Source organism: Notothenia rossii (genome assembly GCF_949606895.1).
Source record: "Notothenia rossii genome assembly, chromosome: 3".
NCBI lineage: Eukaryota > Metazoa > Chordata > Actinopteri > Perciformes > Nototheniidae > Notothenia > Notothenia rossii.
The window spans coordinates 80,494,751-80,516,278 of record NC_136901.1 but is presented as its reverse complement, the minus strand read 5'-3'; the positions used below and the strand labels follow the sequence as shown (position 1 = coordinate 80,516,278).

Sequence of the window (21,528 nt, the reverse complement as noted above, 5' to 3'; positions counted from 1 at the left end):
GGCTCTTGATGACATCAATGAGCAGTCCCAATAGATGCTGTGGTATAAAAAGAAATATAATAGCTCCAGATTTCTTCTATTTTGTGTTGGATGATTTGTTTTATTGATTGCTGATGGATGTATATATATATATATATATATATAGGGTTTATTCAACAGCAGTATCAGAATCAGAATACCTTTATTAGTCCCACAGAGGGGAAATGTGCAGCGTTATAGCAGGAAAGAGCCACAGACAGCTTAGTGTTGCATATCTACATGCGTTAAAAAGGTACTAAGTTATAATATAATAAAAAAACAACACAACAATATGCTAAAAAAGTACAGTAAAGCATTACGTTGCTAAATTAACGTACACTGAACTGTAAAACAACTTACCACTATTTAGGAAAGGCTCTGATCTGGAGGGTTGACTAGTAGGACAGCAAAGAGGTGGTGTCATGTAAAACCATTGGTAGATGTTACACCTGAAAGAAAGATAAGGAAATAAGAGAAGACAGGAGGACAAACATCCTCTTAAGTAAAATACCAAATCATGTCAAGCTTTAACCTGAGGCTGTTTTTTCAGTCTTTACAATGCACAGTTGGAAATTGCATTCCAAAGGCTAAATTCAAACTCAATACCATAGTATCAAAGTGCTTTGCCTGGAGCAGGAGCAGCAACCATCCGGCTCGGCCTTTTGCTGCATATCATCTCCTCCCTCTCCACTGTTTCCAGTAGATCTCTACTGTCCAATAAAACTGAAACTCCCCAAAAAAATCATATTTAAAAAAAGTTAAAAACAATAACTTTCTTTTGGCATTGAAATAGATTAGAATCTCACCTTTTTCCTGGATGTCAGGAAGGCCAGCAAGTCGTTCCCTTCAAGTCCGCAACCAGTCATAGGGGTTCAAATACAAAGCCTGAACGATGACAAGAGCGAGACTTACATTTTACAATTATATTTTTAATTCATACCAGAGCAGTGTACCCTGTGAGACATGCAAAGAACAGATCGAATCCCCTGACAGACTCACACACTTTGGTGATGTCCTCATCTGATAAGGTTTCATTTTTTAGCAGCAAAGTAACATTACTCAAGGTATACAGTATGTCGGACCCAACTCATTTACAGTATGTTTTGCATCTCCTCAACAATGGTCTGTATCATTGAGTATAAAAAAACTGTCCCCACAATTTCAGGTAGATTAACACACATTTGTAAGAAAAGTTTTCAATGAAGCACAAAAACCCTCTTTGTATTAAGCTAGCTGCCACAACGACGCTGAAGTTGGCTTCCGATTCGGCAGTTAAGGGGAAAGTTAAGGGAAATTTAATTTACAGCGCTGAGCGAACAATCCTCCTTGTTTGAACCTCTTAAATCGCTGCATAGCCGATTTATTTGGACCGGATTATCCCAGAGAGTCTAAAGATTCTTTATAACACCGTTTTAGATTTGTGAAACCTTTATTCTATTTGTGAAAATACAAAAAAGGGAGATTTCAGTGCTTTTTTTGCATCTAGACTACATTAGACCAGGTCCTGATCTAAAACCACTATACCTAGACTCATCAAATATGGACTGGATTATCCCAGAGACTCTAAACATTCTTTATAACACAGTTTTAGATTAGTGAAACCTCTTTCTATTTGTGAACATTTAAAAAAGGAAGATTTTGCTGCTTTTTTTTTTTTACATCTATACCACATAAGACCAGGTCCTGATCTAAAACCACTATACCTAGACTCATCAAATCTGGAATGGATTATGCCAGAGGCTCAACATTCTTTATAACACAGTTTGAGATTTGTGAAACCTATATATGTTTATATATGGTTTTAGATTTGTGAAACACAAGGGCAAGTTTCTCTCTTCTAAAGAATGCACAAATTTGTTTAATCGTTAATGTCAGATATGTACTAAGTAAATACATTTGTTCCTGCTCAAGATTAGATTCAACTCTATTGTTATTACACAGATTACAGGTACTGAAACAACAAAATGCAGTTTAGCTTCTAACCAGGAGTGCGAAAAGCAGTAAAATGAAAAGTAATGTACACAATCTACAGAATAAAATATAGAATGAATTGAATGATGAATAAACAGTGAGGGGTATGAATATACACAAGTTATTGAGCCGTTTCCGCTCTACATCCTGAACTCCTCCCTTCGATGCAATGCACTTCCGTTTGGGCGGACTGGGTTTGTTTTGCTAGCTAGCTCCGTTGTGCCGACAAAGCACTGATATCGCAGAGACAAAGAGGATATAACAATTACAACATGAAGAAAAGTGGTTCGGGAACTACGTGTGCGGTAGTTGGTTGCAATCACTCGAGAAAGCACCTGAACGAGTGGTTAGATAGAGTGCTACGACCAGCACCCAGCACCCAGCCATGTTGTTCATTAAATACAGATAAACACAACAAATACTGCATGCATTGTATTTTTTAATATTATATATGAATATTTTCATAGTGATGTAATTGTGTGGGCTGCTTTTATATTTTAATTTGTAATACCTGTTAGGATTAAACATGTGATCTTTCTTGTTGAAGCCATTTCTTTAGTTTCCTCTCAACAATTAATTAATTCAGTGTTATTTATGTACAGTATGAGCTTAATATGAATGATGAACTGTGTTAAAAGAAATTGTAGCACTCTAAGGAACATATGAAATGCAATAATGCAATAACAGTGCAATAATGAAATGAAATTACATCAAACTTTATTTTCACTCAAACAGTACAGGCACATATGATATATTGCACAGCATAAAGAGATCATGTAAATTGTGCATTATGTAAACAACAGACAACTGTTGGCTCCTGTGGGCATGACCTAAATAAGGCAGTTTATTTTGGTTTTAAAATGCTGAGATATTTACTGCAGAACTGTAACCTTCCCTCAACAAAATCGTCAACAATTTTCGGGAGCATGTGGGCAAAGTAGAATGTGCGCAGCCTTATGATATGCCTTCAGACTGTCCGTTGCTTTTCCATCTATTGCCATGGATTGAACGAAGTAGGAGCAAATTTTGCTGTACGTTATGCTGGGCCACGTCGTCATGTTATCCTCCCAGTTTTGCACTGAATTCGGGTGGGGGAGAGTAACGCCATCTCCAGTCAAAGAAGTAGAATCGTGTTCCCAAGCTAGCATCACTGTTAGCATCGAAATCGCTGTGTCTACACCAGTGCCCGTCTGACTGTTTACACCGGTTTACACCGACAGACGCTGTGCAAAAGACTTCCGGCGGAAATGAAGTGCATTTGTGTAGGGTTATGGCGCTACCCGTGGTTTGGCGCGTAAACTTGTCTATACACAGCAGCCTGTGAGCAGTATGAACAGTGTGTATGAATATGCTAAGATATATAAAGTATGAAAACGGTAAGCAGTGCAAGTATATTATAAAATATATGGATATTTATTTCATGATGATAAACATTGTGGAACAATGATGAAAAATGTTAATGGAAGGGGCGACGTAAAACTGACACAACACAACAACAAACTTTTGCTGAGCCAATTGGAGAGTTTCATCACCAGCACGTGGTAAAAACCACCAATGAGCGCTCAGCTCGAGATACCAGCGAGTTGTTTCCCATCAAGCATTTCGCTTTCGCAGCCCGTGGAGAGGAACTGCGCCGCCTCGCCGCGCCTCGCTCTCAAGGCTGCGGGCGTCTTTGTCCCGCGAGATTTCAACGTCTCATGTAGGTGAGCCTCCGGATCAAGTCGGACAAAGTAGGCTTGTTTGAGACAAGCGAGACCTGCGCAATTTCGATCAACGTCTTGATCGTGCGTTGCATGATGGTTAGTCATTTTGAGCTCAGCTCGAGATACCAGCGAGCCGTTTTTATATAATTTTTTTTTTTTTAATTATTATTAATAATAACGTTTGCATAGACATTTTCAGGTGCGGACTAGCCATCTGTATAATTTCCCCGCAACGAGGCTCTTTTTCTCAAACTTTACAAACAAATTAATTCACTAGCACCCCCCCTGCTTGGTATGACATTGAAAAAGTTACATTAAATAATAAATACAAATAAATTACAATAATCTTCACATCTTGTAAGCATGTATATAATTTTGAGCACAAAATTATTGAAAAGTATCGATAATCAGTATCGTATCGGTATCGATAAAATCCTAAAGATACCCATCACTAGCAAGGAGGAAATGTTTCCCTGCTAGACGCTGAGGCAATACGCTTTATCGGAAACAATGAGCTTTTATTGTGTCGGTGACAATTAGTCATAAGTCATGAAAGAAGTCAAGAGCGAGAATGAATGTGTCAGATTCTTTTATTTTGAGTTTCAAGTAAAACAATAGTAGTCAAGGCACCGAACAAACAAGACATAGCATAAAAAAGAAGCACACTGTGAAAGCACTTTGATAAAGTAGTTAATTCAGTGTAAGTCGGGTAAATTCAACTTCAAAGTTGACTTTAAAAAAAATAGGCATTTTATATTCCATTACGTTTTTTAGGTGTTTTTCAACTGCATATTGTTTTGTGACATATTGATGAATTTTTGTAAAGCTAAAATAAGTTTTTCTAATAGTAAACACCTAACGGCATTCAACAAAGCGGGTTTATGTAGTAAGGTAGGAGGAAGATATTCTTCTTCTGACCTTTTTCTTTTTTTTGTAAAAGTATTTTTAGTGCAGATGCAAATGTGTGCAAAGAAGTGAAAACCCTGAGAGGGAGTAAACTGGGGGTGTCCCGGTCTTTCTTTCTGACACTCTTGGCACGTTTCCCACACACCTGGCTCACTCCTGTACACTGCTGCTCTCTCAAGGCGGCCTTTGTGCATCGCTGCATATCTGGACGTGCTACATTCTTTGGTGCAATGAGGCCTCGCTGTGCCCCAAGTGTAAGTAATCACCCTTGATAAAGACAACAGCAGTTAACCTTAATCCACCTCACAATCACAAACTAATAAAGTTGCTGTATAGTCTGTTTTTTGTGTTAAAAGTACTCGAGGACTTGTGCAGCTGAGGTGCATCCTCATTAAATAACTTGTTCATTTATTTCCCCACTAAGCCCTCCTCAGGCTGCCTGCATCATGTCATTAAGGATAGCCGTCTCTTGCTCTCCCAGCTGATTGGTCAGGTCGAGGGGTTGGGAGTTTTCGGGGTCCAGCAGCTGCAGGGGCTCCTCCGGCACCAGCACCATGGTGGCAGCCGTCGAGTACGAGGGTGGCAGCTTCCCTCTCCGACCCCCCCCGCCCCTCCGTCCTGTACGGAAGCAGACGCAGTGCAGGCAGTCGTGCACGTTGTACTTGAAGAGGCTTTTGCACGGGTGGCAGAACTGGTAGAAGAGCAGCATGAAGAGCACGGCCAGGCTGTAGCAGATCAGCAGCTGGGCGGCCAGCAGCGGCGCGCACACGTACTCGTAGAAGTCTGATTTGTAGAAATACCATAGCGTGATGAGGACAAAGTTCTCCACAAAGCGCCCGCAGTAGAACATGGCCAGGCGGTCCCAGCGCTGTTTCCTCTCGATGAGCTCTCGGTGAGCAAGGTCCAGCTGCACCGCCGACCAGCAGAAGACGTTGATGCAGGCGTACAGCAGCGTGAACATGGACAGCACCACCGTGGTGCCCAGCTTGGAGAAGTTTTTCTCCACGTCCTTGGCCAGCGAGCCTTTCCTGGCCCAGAACTCGACCCAGGGGAGAAAGAAGAAGAAGAGCAGGTTTCCCATGCCGACGAGGATCACCCAGTGTGTGAGCGCCGTGCTGAAGAGGACCAGAGAGGTGATGCGGGTGGCGATCTCCAGCCCGCGCCACACAATCATGCACAGGTAGGCGAAGGGCCGCAACCGCACCTTGTAGTCGTCGTATCTGATCTGGATGGCCAGCACGATGCACACCAGAGCCCCGTATGTGATGGAGATCAGCGTGATGATCATCAGTGTCACTGAGGGAACAAACACAGTTCATCGGTTACATTATAATCAGCATTATCATCATATCCAAAAGTGTCTCGTCTTTAACTTATTAGAACTTATATTATCAACATAAAGCTATTGTATTTCAATAGAAATGTTCTTATAAACTCTTCATTTAATATAAAATGTATGATATATTCCTAAATTAATGTAATTCAAACATAGGGAAAGTAAATAATACATGCTGAAAAGCGTCTTCTTTCAAGAACTCATAAGGTAAAGATTTCAGATCAGCTCTTTGGCAAACACTGAATTATATCTGCAACTATTTAATGTATTACCATCATGTTCAGAAAGGTAAAGTATAAATGTGATCATCCTTAACTTTTAATATAGCGCCATCATCAGGTCAATTTGAATATTACTTTGATTATATTACACTGAATACCTGCCAAACTAATGTCCTCACGACTGCCTCAGATTCTGTGTGTATTGATCAAAAGCAAATGCTAACTTTCAGTGTTTCCATGTGCCCTTATCTTTATCTTGATTTTATTTCTTAACAGTCTCCAATAAACAAAACATCTCCCGACTAACACACTGATTTCTTAATAACTGTGGGACATTCACAAAAGAAAGGATTTACTAAGTTATCTGAGGTAATTTGAAATATTCTACCCTTGCTAAGTGCATTTAAAAAACAGCAGTGACATTTGAATTCTGTGTGTACAGAATTCATTGATGGGGGGGGGGGGGGGAGTCAAGAGCTGCCAACCTGAAATAATGTAATAATTGTGTAATTTTAAGAGGCTTGCATGATTTAGAAATCACATTGTTTCATAGCGGTTGTTTAAGTTAATTGTTTAGTAGAACAAAAGGCATGATCCCCTCGATCATTCTTACATCTGGCAGGGAGGAAGTATTTCTCCTGGATGCTGGCGTACAGCTGCAGGGTCAGCTGAGGTGCGGAGCCCAGGAAAGCCTGAATGACGGCGGTGCGTTTGAAGGCGTTTCTGTGTGTGGCCAGGTTGCGCTCTGATTGGCCGATTTCCCACTCCATGGGGATCTGTCCCTTTTCCAGGTTAATCTTCCTGGAGATGGTGACGTAAGGCTCCTCCCTTTTACCCGACTTGAAATAAACCACCAGAGCCTCGAAACACCTGACGATGAGATAATGGAGTTACTGAAAGTGGAGTGATATTTTTACACCAACAGAGGGCAGTGTAGTGTTACAATGATTTGTGTATCGACATCATTTAAAAACAACATTACATTTTGAAGATGTAATGAATATGTAAGACACCAAAAAAAACAGCTATTTCCATTACATATTGCAGGATTTTTTTCACAGCTTGGTCTTCTCTGCTTTTCTCTTAAGCTTGGTAGATAATATCTTCAATCAAAAAAGGCTACCTTCGTGAATCACAACTCAGGTTAACCAGACTGAATAAATGTAGGTCAATTTACTAAAAAGTGCATAATCATGCCCTTTGGACAACCTTATTATGAACTTCACCAATAGCTTAGCTTGTTTTCAGTGTAGGAATTTAAGATGAGATATTATACACATGATACACTGATCTCAGAACTTTTATCTCGTAAGGGATCCATCATAAACAAACCTGTCTTTGTAAATCACAGCTAAATAAACTAAAGCACAACACTGAGACTCCAGCAGGGGGCAGCCAGGAGAAAGAAAACAGTTTCCAGAGGCCTAAATGGATCAACTGAAACTCTCTGGGTGTGGTCCTCTCAACATTTGAAAGGTAAATGCTTTCTGAGTTTAGCCTAAGAGGTCTATGTGCGGACAATGGCGATTCTAGAGTCTGTGGGGGGCCCCCAGTGAATTTTAAAACCGATGGTGATCATCAGTGGCGCCCCAACACACTCCTCTCCCCTCCCCCCCCCCAAACTTAGAATAAGAAGCAGCATTTTACGGCGCGCTATGCATGGTGCCCCCTTGAGGGGGTTTCTCGACATGTCGTTGCAGTAAATTAAAGGGTGTTTCATTTTGTCGTTGCTGTGGACCTTCTTAATCTACCTTCTTTTGGGGCCCCAAGCAGTGTTGCCTGCCTTGCCTGTTTGCAAGTGGCGCCCCTGTGTGTGGAACACCAACTATAAGGAAACTATTTGAATCATCGACAAATATAAATGATTTATAACATCAAAACCAAATGTTCAAGCTGCAGCAACACATGTCAGCCATATAACTCATGACAAAACACATGTTTATCGTAGCAGCTGACTCTAATTCTTGATATTTTTTTCAAATTATATGAACCATGGCAATGTCAGCCTGGTTGGGTAATATGGTCAAGACTTAAATGTTTGAACCAATATTGTCATAATATTTAGCAAATGTTTCATGGTAGAGACAATGAATCCAGGCTTTAGAAACACCCTGACTTTTTTTTTACGAGTAGTGCTGGACATCTGTATTCAACACACACACACCTCTCCCCCTGAGGATCCCCACTGCTGCACCAAATTTAACATCACTGTGCTGGAATGTTAGCTTTTACTCCAACTTTGGACATAAGACTTGAATCCCACACAACTGTGGTTCCACTGTGTTGCTGTGCAGCAGACTCTCAGAGTCATCGGTCAGGCATGTTGCTTCAGCTGCTCTTTGTAGGGAAACTGTACTCTGTAGTTACATTGCAAATACAGCTTAGTGCCAAGCTTCCACACTCACCCCTGAACTGTGTTTGACCCACCAGTTAGAGGCTGGCAGGGAAAATCATTGTTGTTGTTTGGAAGCACGCTCTCATCTCGAAACCAGCGCACTGACTTTATTAACTCCCTGACATTAGCTTACTGTACATTGCCTACGATCGGGAAACAGCAAAGTCACAACCTGATTTATTGACATAATTGCCATGGAAATCTGGCAGCACAATGTCACAACACTTTGTGAGGGTACTGAGCTCGAGCCAGCCAGCACTTAGGATTCAGACAGAGGCAGGCTGTGTTTCACTTAGGGGAGGGGGAAAGAATGAGCAGGGCTGCATTAGCTAAATGAATCAATATAATGACATCCGCAGCAGAAACTTATGGATTTATAAAAGGGAAACACACAGGCTACTGCTCTGTATCTGCAGTCTAAACACACAATATGTCCGTGCAGTCTACCAGTATGATGTGGAAATACCACATAAGCAAAGAGGAACAAGCATTCAGGAAATTCTATCAACATCTCTTTTGCAAAATTCCCTTGTTTTGGTCACATAGGATTAACTCATCAGGCTCATCCGGTTTATGCTAACAAGCCAGAATGTGGAGGGTTTTCGAAACACAAACAGACACACAACAAGAAGCTTTGCAAGTCTGCACTGGTCCACAAGATGACATTTTAGTTATGTAATTGTGTTTCCCAGATATAGGAGCAGGATTGTTGGCGAGTCAAGACAAGTTGAAAATAAACCGACCTATTTGAAGTTGCCAATATTGACTGTGGAAACAGTGACTTCTGATAGACTACACAGCAACTAAAGCAAGGCTCTCGTGAAGGTTATTAGGAAGTCATGTGTTAAGAATTGTGACTTGGAATTCTGCTTTTGACAGCAGACACAGTATGTCTGGCCACAAGATTAGCAACTGAGTCGTCCCTGAGTCACACAGGAAACCTCCTATCTGATCCGAGGGGGAGCAGAGGTGGTTTGTTTAGAGCGGCAGAGCGAGGGAATGAGAAGCATTGGAAATAAAAACAGAAGAAGAGAGCAGAACAAACTGTTCTGTAAAAGCAAGCATTGCTACTTGTTCTTTTTTCTACACTGCCACATTAAAAGCATCAGATGTCACAGTTTAGTGTCACAGATTAAAATGACAAAAACGCTTCAGGAATTAGACATTAGAGAGGCAGCTTTACTTTGGTATTAAAAGCCGATTCATGGTTGTTGACGTTTTTAAATCACTGGAGTGTGCAAAGCATTCTTAGGTGGAGGAAAGACGTGTACTGGATCATAAAGAGTGAGCGTAGCCGACAGATAACGGCTTTCTTTTTACAGCTGGAAACTAGGGCTGCTCAATTAATCGTATTTTAATCTCGATTACGGCTTGCAACGATTACGAAAACAACGTAATCGAAATAAAACGATTATCTTTTTATTATTACTTTCTTTTTTTTTCTTTTTTGGTTTTTCAGTTGAATTATACTTAAAGTTCAGGTTAATCAACTGTTAAAAACATACTGTTCACATTTTTTTCTCTCCAATAAATGGATGTTTTCAAAGTCAATGAATAATCGCAATTACAATTGTTGACCCAAATAATCGAGATTATGATTTTTGCCATAATCGAGCAGCCCTACTGGAAACTCGCGGATAATTTGCTATGCTAGCAGATATGTATGGCATTAGGTCTGGTGATAAGTCGATCTATTGGAGTATCATAACATTTAGCAACTTTTTAATGGTAGACAATGAAATGTGCTGACAACGGTGATCCCCTGACTTCTCCCTTCAGCACCATTACCGGGTCAAATTTATCATTCGTGCAATACTTTTATTTAGGTTCATGAGCAAATACCAAATAAAATGTAGGACATTTTGATCAGGAGATATACATTTAAATAAAGGTCTGTTAAGTCATCATCTATCGTGACAAGAGATAACACAAGCTCAATTCCACAGAAACCTAAATCAACCAGGAATAAAATATTAAAGTCCATGTAATGTCCAAAATAAATGTTATTCTGTGTTAATAAATCGCTTCATCACTTTCCACTGTTTCATTTGACATATCAACATCAATGATTCTTTCCATAAATACCCCCCAAATAACATGAAATGTGTGCCACTTTCCCGTGTTATTCCGCTCCGGTAGCAAAAAGCTTGCCAGCCATTAACCCAGCTGTGTGACGTCACACGTGGCAAACACCAGCCCCGTCTGGATTGTTTGTTTTGTATCCTTCCGCTATTTTCGCTCAACATATGTGTAACCGGACCTCGCTAAACTTTTTTTATCTAACAATTCATGATGGGGAAGCGATGTGTAATTGTGAGCTGTGAATGTTTCCTGATTGCTATAAACATTGATCATGGGTGCTGGAAGATTGTGCACAAAACTCGGGTCAGAATTAAGTTACTACAGGTGTTATGCCAGCTTGAGCTAAATGTCACCAGAGTACAGTGAACTTGCCTAGTGACTGAAATATATAAAAGTTGAAGTGAAATAAGTAAGGCCAAAAATGAATTACGTCTGAATATCTTTATTATTTTTACCACTTTTAATTATTTGTGGGCTCGCACATATACCAAAATAGACTAATGTACACTGCAATAAAGATAAAATGTTACAAGTGAAAAATTAACAAAAGAACCCTTTTTTATTTATCAAACAGTAAATTAATACAATCTTACAAATTTGCGATTTGGAAAATGTTGTTTTATTTACATGTTTCTTTGGAAAAATAATATTGTAAATGATGTACTTTGTAAATTATTTACATCATGCGAAACCATTTTAACCAGTTCAGCTGCATGACTTATGTCAAATTACAGATTTGGCCATTGAAATCCCTGATAGCGGCCTCCCGGTTCAGGGTAAGTCTTCCGTATCTCGGTTACAGCACGCAGGCAGCGGGATTCTGATTTTTGGGCCGAGTACACCCCAGCACCAACGTACAAACTGTCGATAAGCTGTATATCGATACTTCCTAATGAAAAAAAAGTATACAGATTATAAATATATTTGGAGAAAAATAAAATGTTATGTAGTACTATTATGTAGCAATGGTTACAAATTGGCTTATAACATGATATTTGTATTTTACTTGTACAAAATAAATATGAGGTTTTACATGACTGCTTGACAGAATCATAGACCTCTTATATATTTCCTCACATGTGTAGTTGTTTCTTTTCCCAAGCATACATTGAACTTGCATACACAGAAAAAATAAAAGCCAAGCTGTTTTTGACTGCTTGAAAGAGTTTAATGGTATCTTTAAAAGTGTACCATATCTGTAGCGACTAAAAGTATTATATGAAAGCAAAGCTGCAATAGGCAGTTGGGTCAATCAATATTTACTTACTGGTGTAGTGGGCCATCAACTGCTCTGTGTTGTTGTTTGTATTGAAGATACGCTATTTTCAGTGTCCAAACACTGAGACAGCCTTCTCTAAAGCCTGGGTGGCTAATAATGCACCTTGGTTTCTCGTCGGTGTCTTCTATCTGGCAGAGTCCTGCACGGGTCTGATTTTCAAGACCCGCTCCCGCCCCGCACCCGTGACGTGCAGTACCGAACCCGCCCCGCTACCCGCACATATTGCCAATTAGTTCTGCAACCCGACCCGACCCGCCGGCACATGATCCGCAACCCGACCCGAACCCGCATATATAGGCCTATAAGCAGTGACAACGTGCAATTATTAACACACGCAGTTGCATATTTGGCTCAAAAAGCCTGGGATGTTGTTTATTTTCTCCATCTAGGATGACACCAAAAGCCTCCCAGACGTTGGATTTCGCTCTTGAGGAAGAGTTATTGAAAATGCTGTATTCTCCCCTATAGAGAGCTTCACCTCAGCCATTCAGAATGTGGTGCGCTCAGCAGCAGATAGATGCACTGCAGAGGTTATGATTATGCTCGGTAACGCGGAGGAGAGGTCTGAGGATTTAAACATTAAACTAAATTATTATTGTTTAAATATATTTATTATGCAACACCCGCAACCGGACCCGCATCATCTTTGTTTTACCCAGAAGCGAACCCGGAAAAAAGCGTTTGAAAAAATACCACCCGCAAATCACCTTTTTTGCGGGTCACCCGTCGGGTACCCGCGGATACCCGACCCGATGCAGGACTCTGCTATCTGGTCAGTAGGTTGCAAACTGTCTATTTGTTCCATCACCTGCCAGATCTCTCTGCAGCATACACATTCATCTGCAGTGGGCATGCTTTCACAGCATTGACATGTACACCTGAATATTGTACATAACATTAAAAAACAAAACAATATCTGCCGGACGTGTGAGGAACAGATGACAAATTAAGATCGACATTTAGTGCAGGTCAAATTAAATAAAACAGAATTTACCATTCAGTATTGCCGACTCGAGTCTCGCCGGCTGCGGAATCCGCTTCTCTTTCACAAGTTTCTGCCTCGTTGTTCGATTGCTGGGCAGGAGGCTCGTAGCCTACTTATAAGGCAAGATGCCTTGAAGTGAAAGGCTAGCTGGTTGACTCTCTACTTCTGTAACTGTATCCAGATAACCCACCGAATCTGAGCTTGAATGATCGCTGTCGCTGTCGCTGTCTGAAGTTATCGCGTTGCTTGCCATTCGGACTGATTTGATCAAATGGCAATGTTTGCCACGTGTGACGTCACCGCTCGTTCGGGAGTGATCGGGGGCGTACTCGGCAAACTTCGGAACCAACATCGGTTTTTAACGTATATGTCATTTAATTATGACGAAACTTTAAACATTTTTATTTATTTTTATTCTGGTGATATCTAAACTACATGTTAAAAAACACCTGTGTTAGATGCATTACATGGCCTTTAAGGATTGCTACTTTAACTAAGATGGTAAACACGATTTCTGCTACATTACCATGTTAGCATTGTCAGTGTGAGCATGTTGATGTCAGCTCAAAGTTTTGACTGTGCCTTAATAGATTAAGCATGACTCTTTGCCCTGTTTTTATCAAATCAAGGCAGCAAAACCAGAGATATGGTTAATACACATTTGTATTCCTTGTCAAAAACCGGTTGCCTACATTATCAACACTCCAACTAAGCTAATTTAGCCTCAATGGGGAGCGTGCTACAAGCTAATGTCCACACCCCCAAGATTTGTCAAACTATGTCGTAACTATTACAACAACAGGCAACAACACAAACCAAGTGTTGACTCACTCAAGATTGAAATAGTCTGTAGAGCTGCAGGTGGTCTATCATTCTCCTGCAATGACATGATTGGCTTTATCTCCAGTGTGTTCATAATTATAGACCTGTGCCTGACCTTGGTCAGGTTATTTGTGAGAACTGCAAATCTGCTATGAGCATTGTTAAAATAAAAAGGTCTGTTCTCTTGGAAGATACTCTGTGTTACATTGTCCTGATTTGTGAAGCACTATTAGCTCAAATGGCATTTATCACCACTGGGAAAAATACTATCTATTTTTATACGCGGCTACACTAAACACGTCGCTCAGCATTGTAGATAAGATCATTTCCTGTCTTCTGAACGGTATTGCAAAGGGTTGTTGTTCTTTCAACAGATCGATGTCCTTGATCTTTATTTACATATTTTTATCCAGATCTTTTTATCTATATCTGTAAACTGTCTGGCTAGTTATATTTTAGGGTGCAAAGAAACCTGAGCCAAATCAAGCTATTTATAAGCCTTTTAGCAACACTTTCTCTAGCAAAGTGTTCTTCCTGTTACATGTACATTTGTTCGGTTGATTTTCTTGCCCTGTAAAATATAGAACGCCCTACATTTAATGGTTATTGTACTTTATATTCAGACCAACACCTTAACAGCTCACTGTAGACATATCAAAGTCCAGAGGGGAAGAAAGAGAGTATGAATATGTGTATATTTGTATTCCAAAGAGCTTAAGTCACCGCCTACATGAGTCACGGTTCGCCGAACAGGTCTCTCAGCTGAAAACAACTGACACAGGAGTGCAGACTGAAACCCCTCCCTCACAGAAAGAGAACGTTAAAGACAATACATATTCAAAGAGTAACTCGAGCTCTATTATTTCAAGAGGCAACATCAGTCCCTCTCTCTCTGTTAGCCAGCCAGGCCTGATCTCTGGTCTGCAGCACCGAAGGCTTCTGGGGGACGTTATCCTGAGATGAGGTCATACAACCGAGCGACGTAAATGAATGTGAGTGATGTTTTACTAGGGCGGGTGCCAGCTCTGCAGAGTCATATGACAAACTGGCTTTCAAATTAAAAGAAGCTCTAAGGTTGTGGGAGGTTGTCCTGTTCAGTCGTCCCTCCTGTGTTTCATACTGAAGAGGCCGGCATCTGGAGTGTGATTCAGTTAGAGAGCTTAATCTGTGGATCTCATTCAGTACTAAATCCATGATGCTGCAACAGTCTATCTACAATGTAATGTGGATGATCCATTGTATTTGATTAACTGACCAACTGATTTAATAAGTCAGTCAGGGCTGCAACCGATAATTCAATTTATAATCGATTAACTTTGTAGTCTATGAAATATTCCCGTCATAACACAGTAGAGGCGATGTGGACATCTTTAAATGGCTTGTTTTGTTCAACCAATTGTTTAGAACCCAAAAACATTGTTGACAATAATATATGACAAAGAAAAGTATTAAAGTCAATTTAGAGGCATGAATTTGAGACTACTTTGCTGTTACTGGTATACCTTGAATAATGACAAACTATTAATTCATTTTGAAGAAAGTTTCAGATAATTTTTCTGTCACTGTAGTAATAGATCAACCATTTCAGTTCTAGTCAGCATCCTTGATTTATGAGGACAACTCTGATTCATAGTGATACATTATTGCAGCATCATGTCAGCTCTCAAAGATCATTAGAGTGCTTTTGTGCATATCTGTATATCTGTAAACACTACAAAGTCACAGCACTAATACAAAGTATCATGATTTGTAGTGACTTTGACCCCTAACACCCCATGACCCTCACCTACCCAGTGGTGTGAAGAATCGATGTATATTTACTCTAGCACTGTACTTGAGTACAATTTTGAGATACTTGTACTTTACTTAAGTATTTCAATGTTTTGCTACTGCAACTTCTACCCCACTACAATTCAGAGGTAAATATTGTACTTTTATTTATTGTATACCTTTTACTTTCCAGATTTGGATTTTATTGATATGAAATATAATCAACATCTAAATAACACTTGGAGTAAATCCACCAGCATACAAAAGGATTTAATTTAGCTCCACCTTTACCAGCTGTGGTAAACACATTAATGCATCAATAATTAGAATTAAAAACACATGATATATATTCTTACAAAATAGGCCAATCTGCATAATGAGTACTTTTACTTTCGGTACTTAAAGTATATTCTGATGCTAATATTTCTGTACTTTAACTTGAGTAACTTTTTGAATGCAGGACTTTTACTTGCAACAGTAGTCCTACACTGTGGTATTTCTACTTTGTACTACTTAGTACAAGATCTGAGTACTTCTTCTGATGATATCAAGGTATTGTTTTCTTACATTCAACAATATATAAACATGTCAACATACCAACAACATCCCATCACCCCTCCCTACCTGATGACAGGGCCGAGCAGCAGCAGGTGCAGGAACAGCACGAGCGGCCTGTCCCGGCCCAGGTCTCTGTGGATGAACGTCAGGGCCAGCTGGATGAGCACGGCGGGCAGCAGCATGAAGGTGAGGGTGAAGCCCATCCAGATCACGTCCTCGGTCTTGTGGTACCGGCTGCAGAGCACGGCAGCCGTGATGAACTCCGCACAGTACAGCACGGTGGCCAGCAGCACGCTGAAGGGGGGCTTGATCCGGCTGTGATTGACCACCAGCATGACTTCACTGTGCGCCACCGTGGAGCTCTCCATGTCTGAGATCTCCCTCTCATGCTCCTCCGTGGCCACTTCGCACATTATGTTATCCACTTTGATCAGTATACGGTTCACGATTAAGACGCTAAACTATGCTAAAAAACATCACTATTTGTAAATAATTCCCTTGATGCGCCGTCTCTCCCAACTTTCCACAAAGTTGAGCATCGCTGGGTTCACATTGTGTGTTACTCAACAACTGCTGTGCCACCGCTCCGATGCACTCCCACCAAAAGCGTTTGTTTAATGGTATCGTTTTATCGTCGGACGTGGACGTTAGATCCAGAGGAAACCACTTTACTGCCCGTCGGGATTTCAGCGCTGTTGTTGCACCGTGTGTGCAGAATAGGGAAAGTTCAGTTCAGCCTCGTCATCCAGGACGATATCTACTAAATGTCAGCCAGCCGGTTACCGTCCAAACTCGGTGGACGTCAGTAGCTTAAAGTTTGTTATTGTATGTTAAAAACACCTCCAGCTGTAGTGTGAATGCCGGGCTGTAGGAGGGCCGTGTGTCTCCGTGTCGGTGTATTTGTGCGGCTGCTGGCTGCTACTCGTGTTTCCAATCTTTTGACTGTCTGTCAATGCAACAACTGCACCAAGTCAGCCAGAAACTCAGGGGGCGATACCGGAAATTACGGGTGGCTGCCTTCAAAATAAAAGAGAGTACAGATAATAACACAACACATCAAAAATACAAATCTGTGCCAAGGAAAACAAATCCACTATTAAGAGGCTGGCACAAATAGTTTGGTAACTATGGGGAAACAGCTTCATTTTTGTGATATGATGTCGCTAACTGCTTTAGAAAGGTGTTTAGAACCACATTCCGTACATGTATTCAAGATGTCTTCTCTTTTTCCCCCTTAAACTCAATTACAATGTTTTATTAAAATAATTGTAATCTGATATATATTAAATGATTCTGGTATAATATTTCTTTAAAAAAAAAAAAGATTTGCATTGAGAGTTTTAATTTTTGTTAATTGTCAATTTCATAACCCTGGGTGTTCTGCTTGAATCACACCATAAGTAAGAAAAATGGGAGGTGAAAAGCTCACATGATAATGGAAAAAGTACAGGATGTCTGTTACAATCTTACATATTACAAGCAATGAACAAGCTGTTAAATAAATCATAGTAAATGCAGCCTATAAAAGTATAGATTACAGGGTAACAAAGCTGCCTACAAAGATAAGAACGATTTCATTTGAATTGAGGGAAACACTACAACTTATTTGACATTTCACTTTCTCTAGAGTACCTTTGCCAAGCTAAATGCCACCGATACTGTAAGCACATGCACTGTAGTTTTATTACAGTACTTGTCCTTTTCAAAAGGAAGCGCTGTGAAGGGCGAGTAATGAGAGATCAGATTCTCTGCGCTTCCATTTTTAGTTTCCAAAAGTAGTGAGGACTTGGCCTTGTTATGGTGACGTGCAAGCCTGTGATGGGAAGCAGCTACACAAACAGGTGCAGAACACACACACACACACACACACACACACACACACACACACACACACACACACACACACACACACACACACACACACACACACACACACACACACACACACACACACACACACACACACACACACACACACACACACACACACACACACACACACACACACTGAATCAACAATTAACAAATCATTCCATCTTTTCATTCGCTTTTCACACAGACATTTCCTCATTATATTACAATCAGATAAGACCACATGCTCATTAGACAACAATAACATTTTGTGACCCTGAACATAATCAGTGTCATGTTTGTTTTACTGCTTATTCAAACAAGGATTATTTGTTTGGAAAGTGCATGAGAAGGACACCAAATGTAGTTAAACCCCCACATTCCCATTGCAAAAATATCACGTGTTGCTTAGCTTGATGTCATCATGACCTAAAGTAAACCCTTATTGTGTTATTTTTTTACTGAATAATCACTCTTACTTCCTGTTTGGTAGATGATATGTTGCTGTCCCTTCATTGTAACTATGAAACAACAAAAGTAGCTTTTATTTTGTTTTCATTATGAGCTGTGGTACAGGTTCAACACAGCTCACTCCATACATGCTGACCTCTCCCTGTCTAACCAGATCTCATCTAAGTCAGTGGTCGACACAACCTACGAAGGCATTACTAATGCATGCGTTTGGTGAAGCAGTGCTTTGGGTCAGTGACTTCAGACTGCTGAGGCTGTGTGCTTTGGAGACATTACTGAGCACCAGCATTTGCACAGCCAGCCAATCAGGTCAGGTCAGCTTGTCTATGTTTCAAATTCTTTACAGGAACCTTCAGCTGCAGTGAAATAGTATTTTCGCATAGGAAGATTCCTAAAAGAGTGAAATGACCTGAAAAGCCATGGTAACAGCTGGTTGAAATCTCTAGATGATAAGAAAAAAGTGCTACGGTTTGTTATCTAATTTAGTATAGGGTGCACCAGACAATCCTTTACAAAAACAAAGGAGATAAATGCTTTCCTACAATTCCTTATGGCCTCAACAAGTATAGTTCAACATTAGGAAATATAACTGTATTTTCATGCCGAAAGTTAGATGACAACATACCACCCTGTGTGTCAAAATGTAGCAAAATGCACCTGCGGGTAATGAACCAGGCTTCTACATCAGCTGCCTGGTTGTCGAGTACATAAACATCTGTAAAACCACAACATGCTTTTCACACAATATTTTGTACAAATTAAATTAATCAAGTATGACATGTTAATGACTGATCTAGTGGTGTTGGCTTGGATATTTCTGTGATAAAAAAAGAGTATTAAAGTAGAAGCTTTAACCGAGATATCAGCAGTTGGTGGTTTTTGAAACATGTTTGCAATGTGGTGAACAGGAGCCGTATGGGGGTGTGATCTTCAGCTGCTGCTTTTTTTGGTGTGTGTGTGTGTGTGTGTGTGTGTGTGTGTGTGTGTGTGTGTGTGTGTGTGTGTGTGTGTGTGTGTGTGTGTGTGTGTGTGTGTGTGTGTGTGTGTGTGTGTGTGTGTGTGTGTGTGTGTGTGTGTGTGTGTGTGTGTGTGTGTGTGTGTGTGTGTGTGTGTGTGTGTGTGTGTGTGTGTGTCAGCTGACGCAGGGCTCTGGTGAGAGTCTGGGATGAGTCTACTCAGCAGCGGAGGCAGAGCCTGATTGGACGTTGGTATAATGACATAATGAGATAAGGCCTGCACAGGTTTCTGAGAGCTCCAACTAACCATTTATAATTTAATTATATCTACAGCAGCTCTAGTCTGTAGTCTACTCACCATTTTGTTTTGATTTCCCTCATTAGACGTGAAGAAGGAAAACATCCAATGAGGGAGGATTGGTTTGTGAAGAGGCTGCACATTTAAACTATGAATGTTTGTTTTCAGTTTGGAGCAGACTGTCATTCAATTGCAGCAGGATTTGAAAATAGAGCATTTATATTATTTACAGAGACTACAAGGTGCACAGCAGCCTCTGGCAGTTAAGATATATCGTGTGAATGGGAGGCCATCTAGTGGTGCATGCTGCATTACAGAATGCACTTGCTTATGCTTGCATTAATACCATTGTACGTTGATCCTTTGTTAACGTAAGTGTACTGTTGTACCTGAACCGTAATGTTTACAATTAACAAGTGATTAAGTTACATTAAGTACATTTTCCTTGTAAAGTCATTTTTAACCTGAACTATAATTGTGTCTTTTTTTTCTCTTTACTTGCCACACTTCATAACATTTGATATATGTTTGTCTTTTAACTTTATCGGACAGGAAAACATTTTATTGATCAATAGGAAAACATCTGTACATTTAACCCAATCCTAAAATGGTAATTTTCATCAGTTGTCCATGGCCTAATGTTATAAACGGACTCTTATACAGTATGAATGCTTTGAAAGACACTAGGCAGGAAGTCATTTTTAGGATATTTTAAGAAGTATAATGGACTGAATATGCAGGATTATGCAGTTCAGTTTATTTTGATCTGCTTGTGTTTGTTGCATGTTATTGTCTGAACGTATAAAACCTTACAAATGTTGTAAACCCTTTTGAAGGAACATATAAGATAACATTATCTGTAGAATGATCAACACGCCACGTCTCAAGCGACCAAGATGTACCTCGCTAGAAAAAAATAGAAAGAAAAGCGATAGTTCCAAATATACAAGTAAACCTGCCTCACGTACACCGTGATGTGACTCCACCATCACCATAAACATGATGTCATTATCCCTAACAGTGACTGAAATCTGACCAGTATTGTTCCACTTTTAGGAGATCACAGCACGTCACAGATCACACCACAAGACACATTTAGATTTTCCTGACGGATAAATGCACCTTTGTTTGGTCTAACTAAAGAAGCACTCCGCCATCCAATGGGATTAGTGATTGGATCAGAGGGCTTTGGGATTGGTTGAAATACCAAAACAAAACTCCAAGGCTGTACCTCCACATGAGGTGACCAAAGGCTTACTGTGAGCCTGATTAGTTATATAGCTCCTACTGTAGGTACAAGATGTTGTTAGAAAGGAGAATCCAAACAAATGCATGGACATAGACTTACTTCTGTGAGTATCCTTCAATATTCTCATATCTTAGTTCATTTGGTATGTTATACGTGTGATTAAGTCGTTCAGTGGTGTCGGGTAGTTGTAGTTTAGTGTTCACTGAGTTTGAAATGCTTGTTTTAATCCAATAATTCTCAGCATTTACAACCCATGTTGACTTTTCATTTATTGTCTGTGTGAATTCAAACCAGAGCACTGTTATGCATTGGGCTTTTACAGATACATTAAATCTGATTTAACAGAGATAACAGAGAGTTTTCCATGAGTGGTACAGGTCTGCTGTAGGTTTATTGTTTACATCAACATCAGGTTTCTCATGGCTAATATGACTGCTTATTTATGGCACTTTACTGTTTATTGTTGGGCTAATATCCCAGTTTCTCCTTTTATTTACGCTCGCTGATATCACTAAAATTAAGATACCATCATAAATATATAGAAACAGTGTTGACAAGAAAATGCATATTATACATATCAAAGTCAGAAATTCATGTGCACACTTCATGTATCAGATTTATGGTAATCCACTTACTTTTTATATATTTATATATTAT

The 21,528-nt window shown here is 40.1% G+C and overlaps 2 protein-coding genes and 1 long non-coding RNA gene across 6 annotated transcripts in view; 2 read left to right on the top strand and 1 right to left on the bottom strand.

Moving 5' to 3' along the window:
• The window catches only part of arl13a (ADP-ribosylation factor-like 13A), a 28,721-nt gene that overhangs the window by 3,267 nt on the left and 3,926 nt on the right, over positions 1–21,528 (top strand). For 2 of the 4 annotated variants that reach the window (XM_079669852.1, XM_079669851.1), the window contains exon 1: positions 20,554–20,974. The exons of 1 other annotated variant lie outside the window; for it this stretch is intronic. In XM_079669852.1, the coding sequence (XP_079525978.1) occupies positions 20,955–20,974 (20 nt within the window). In that variant the 5' untranslated portion in view covers positions 20,554–20,954. Of the gene's footprint in view, positions 1–19,093; positions 20,233–20,553; positions 20,975–21,528 lie in introns of those variants that run through there. One more of the 4 variants, XM_079669854.1, reaches the window with a different exon arrangement.
• On the top strand, positions 910–4,615 carry LOC307032110. The gene is made up of 2 exons (XR_013806163.1): positions 910–2,109; positions 3,304–4,615. It is a non-coding gene; the product is annotated as an uncharacterized lncRNA (long non-coding RNA).
• On the bottom strand, positions 4,265–16,988 carry xkrx (XK related X-linked). The gene is made up of 3 exons (XM_079669850.1): positions 16,113–16,988; positions 6,769–7,025; positions 4,265–5,894 (listed from the first exon to the last, which is right to left on the bottom strand). Exons 1-3 carry the CDS (start codon positions 16,457–16,459, stop codon positions 5,029–5,031), a joined length of 1,470 nt encoding a protein of 489 aa, XP_079525976.1. The 5' UTR covers positions 16,460–16,988; the 3' UTR covers positions 4,265–5,028.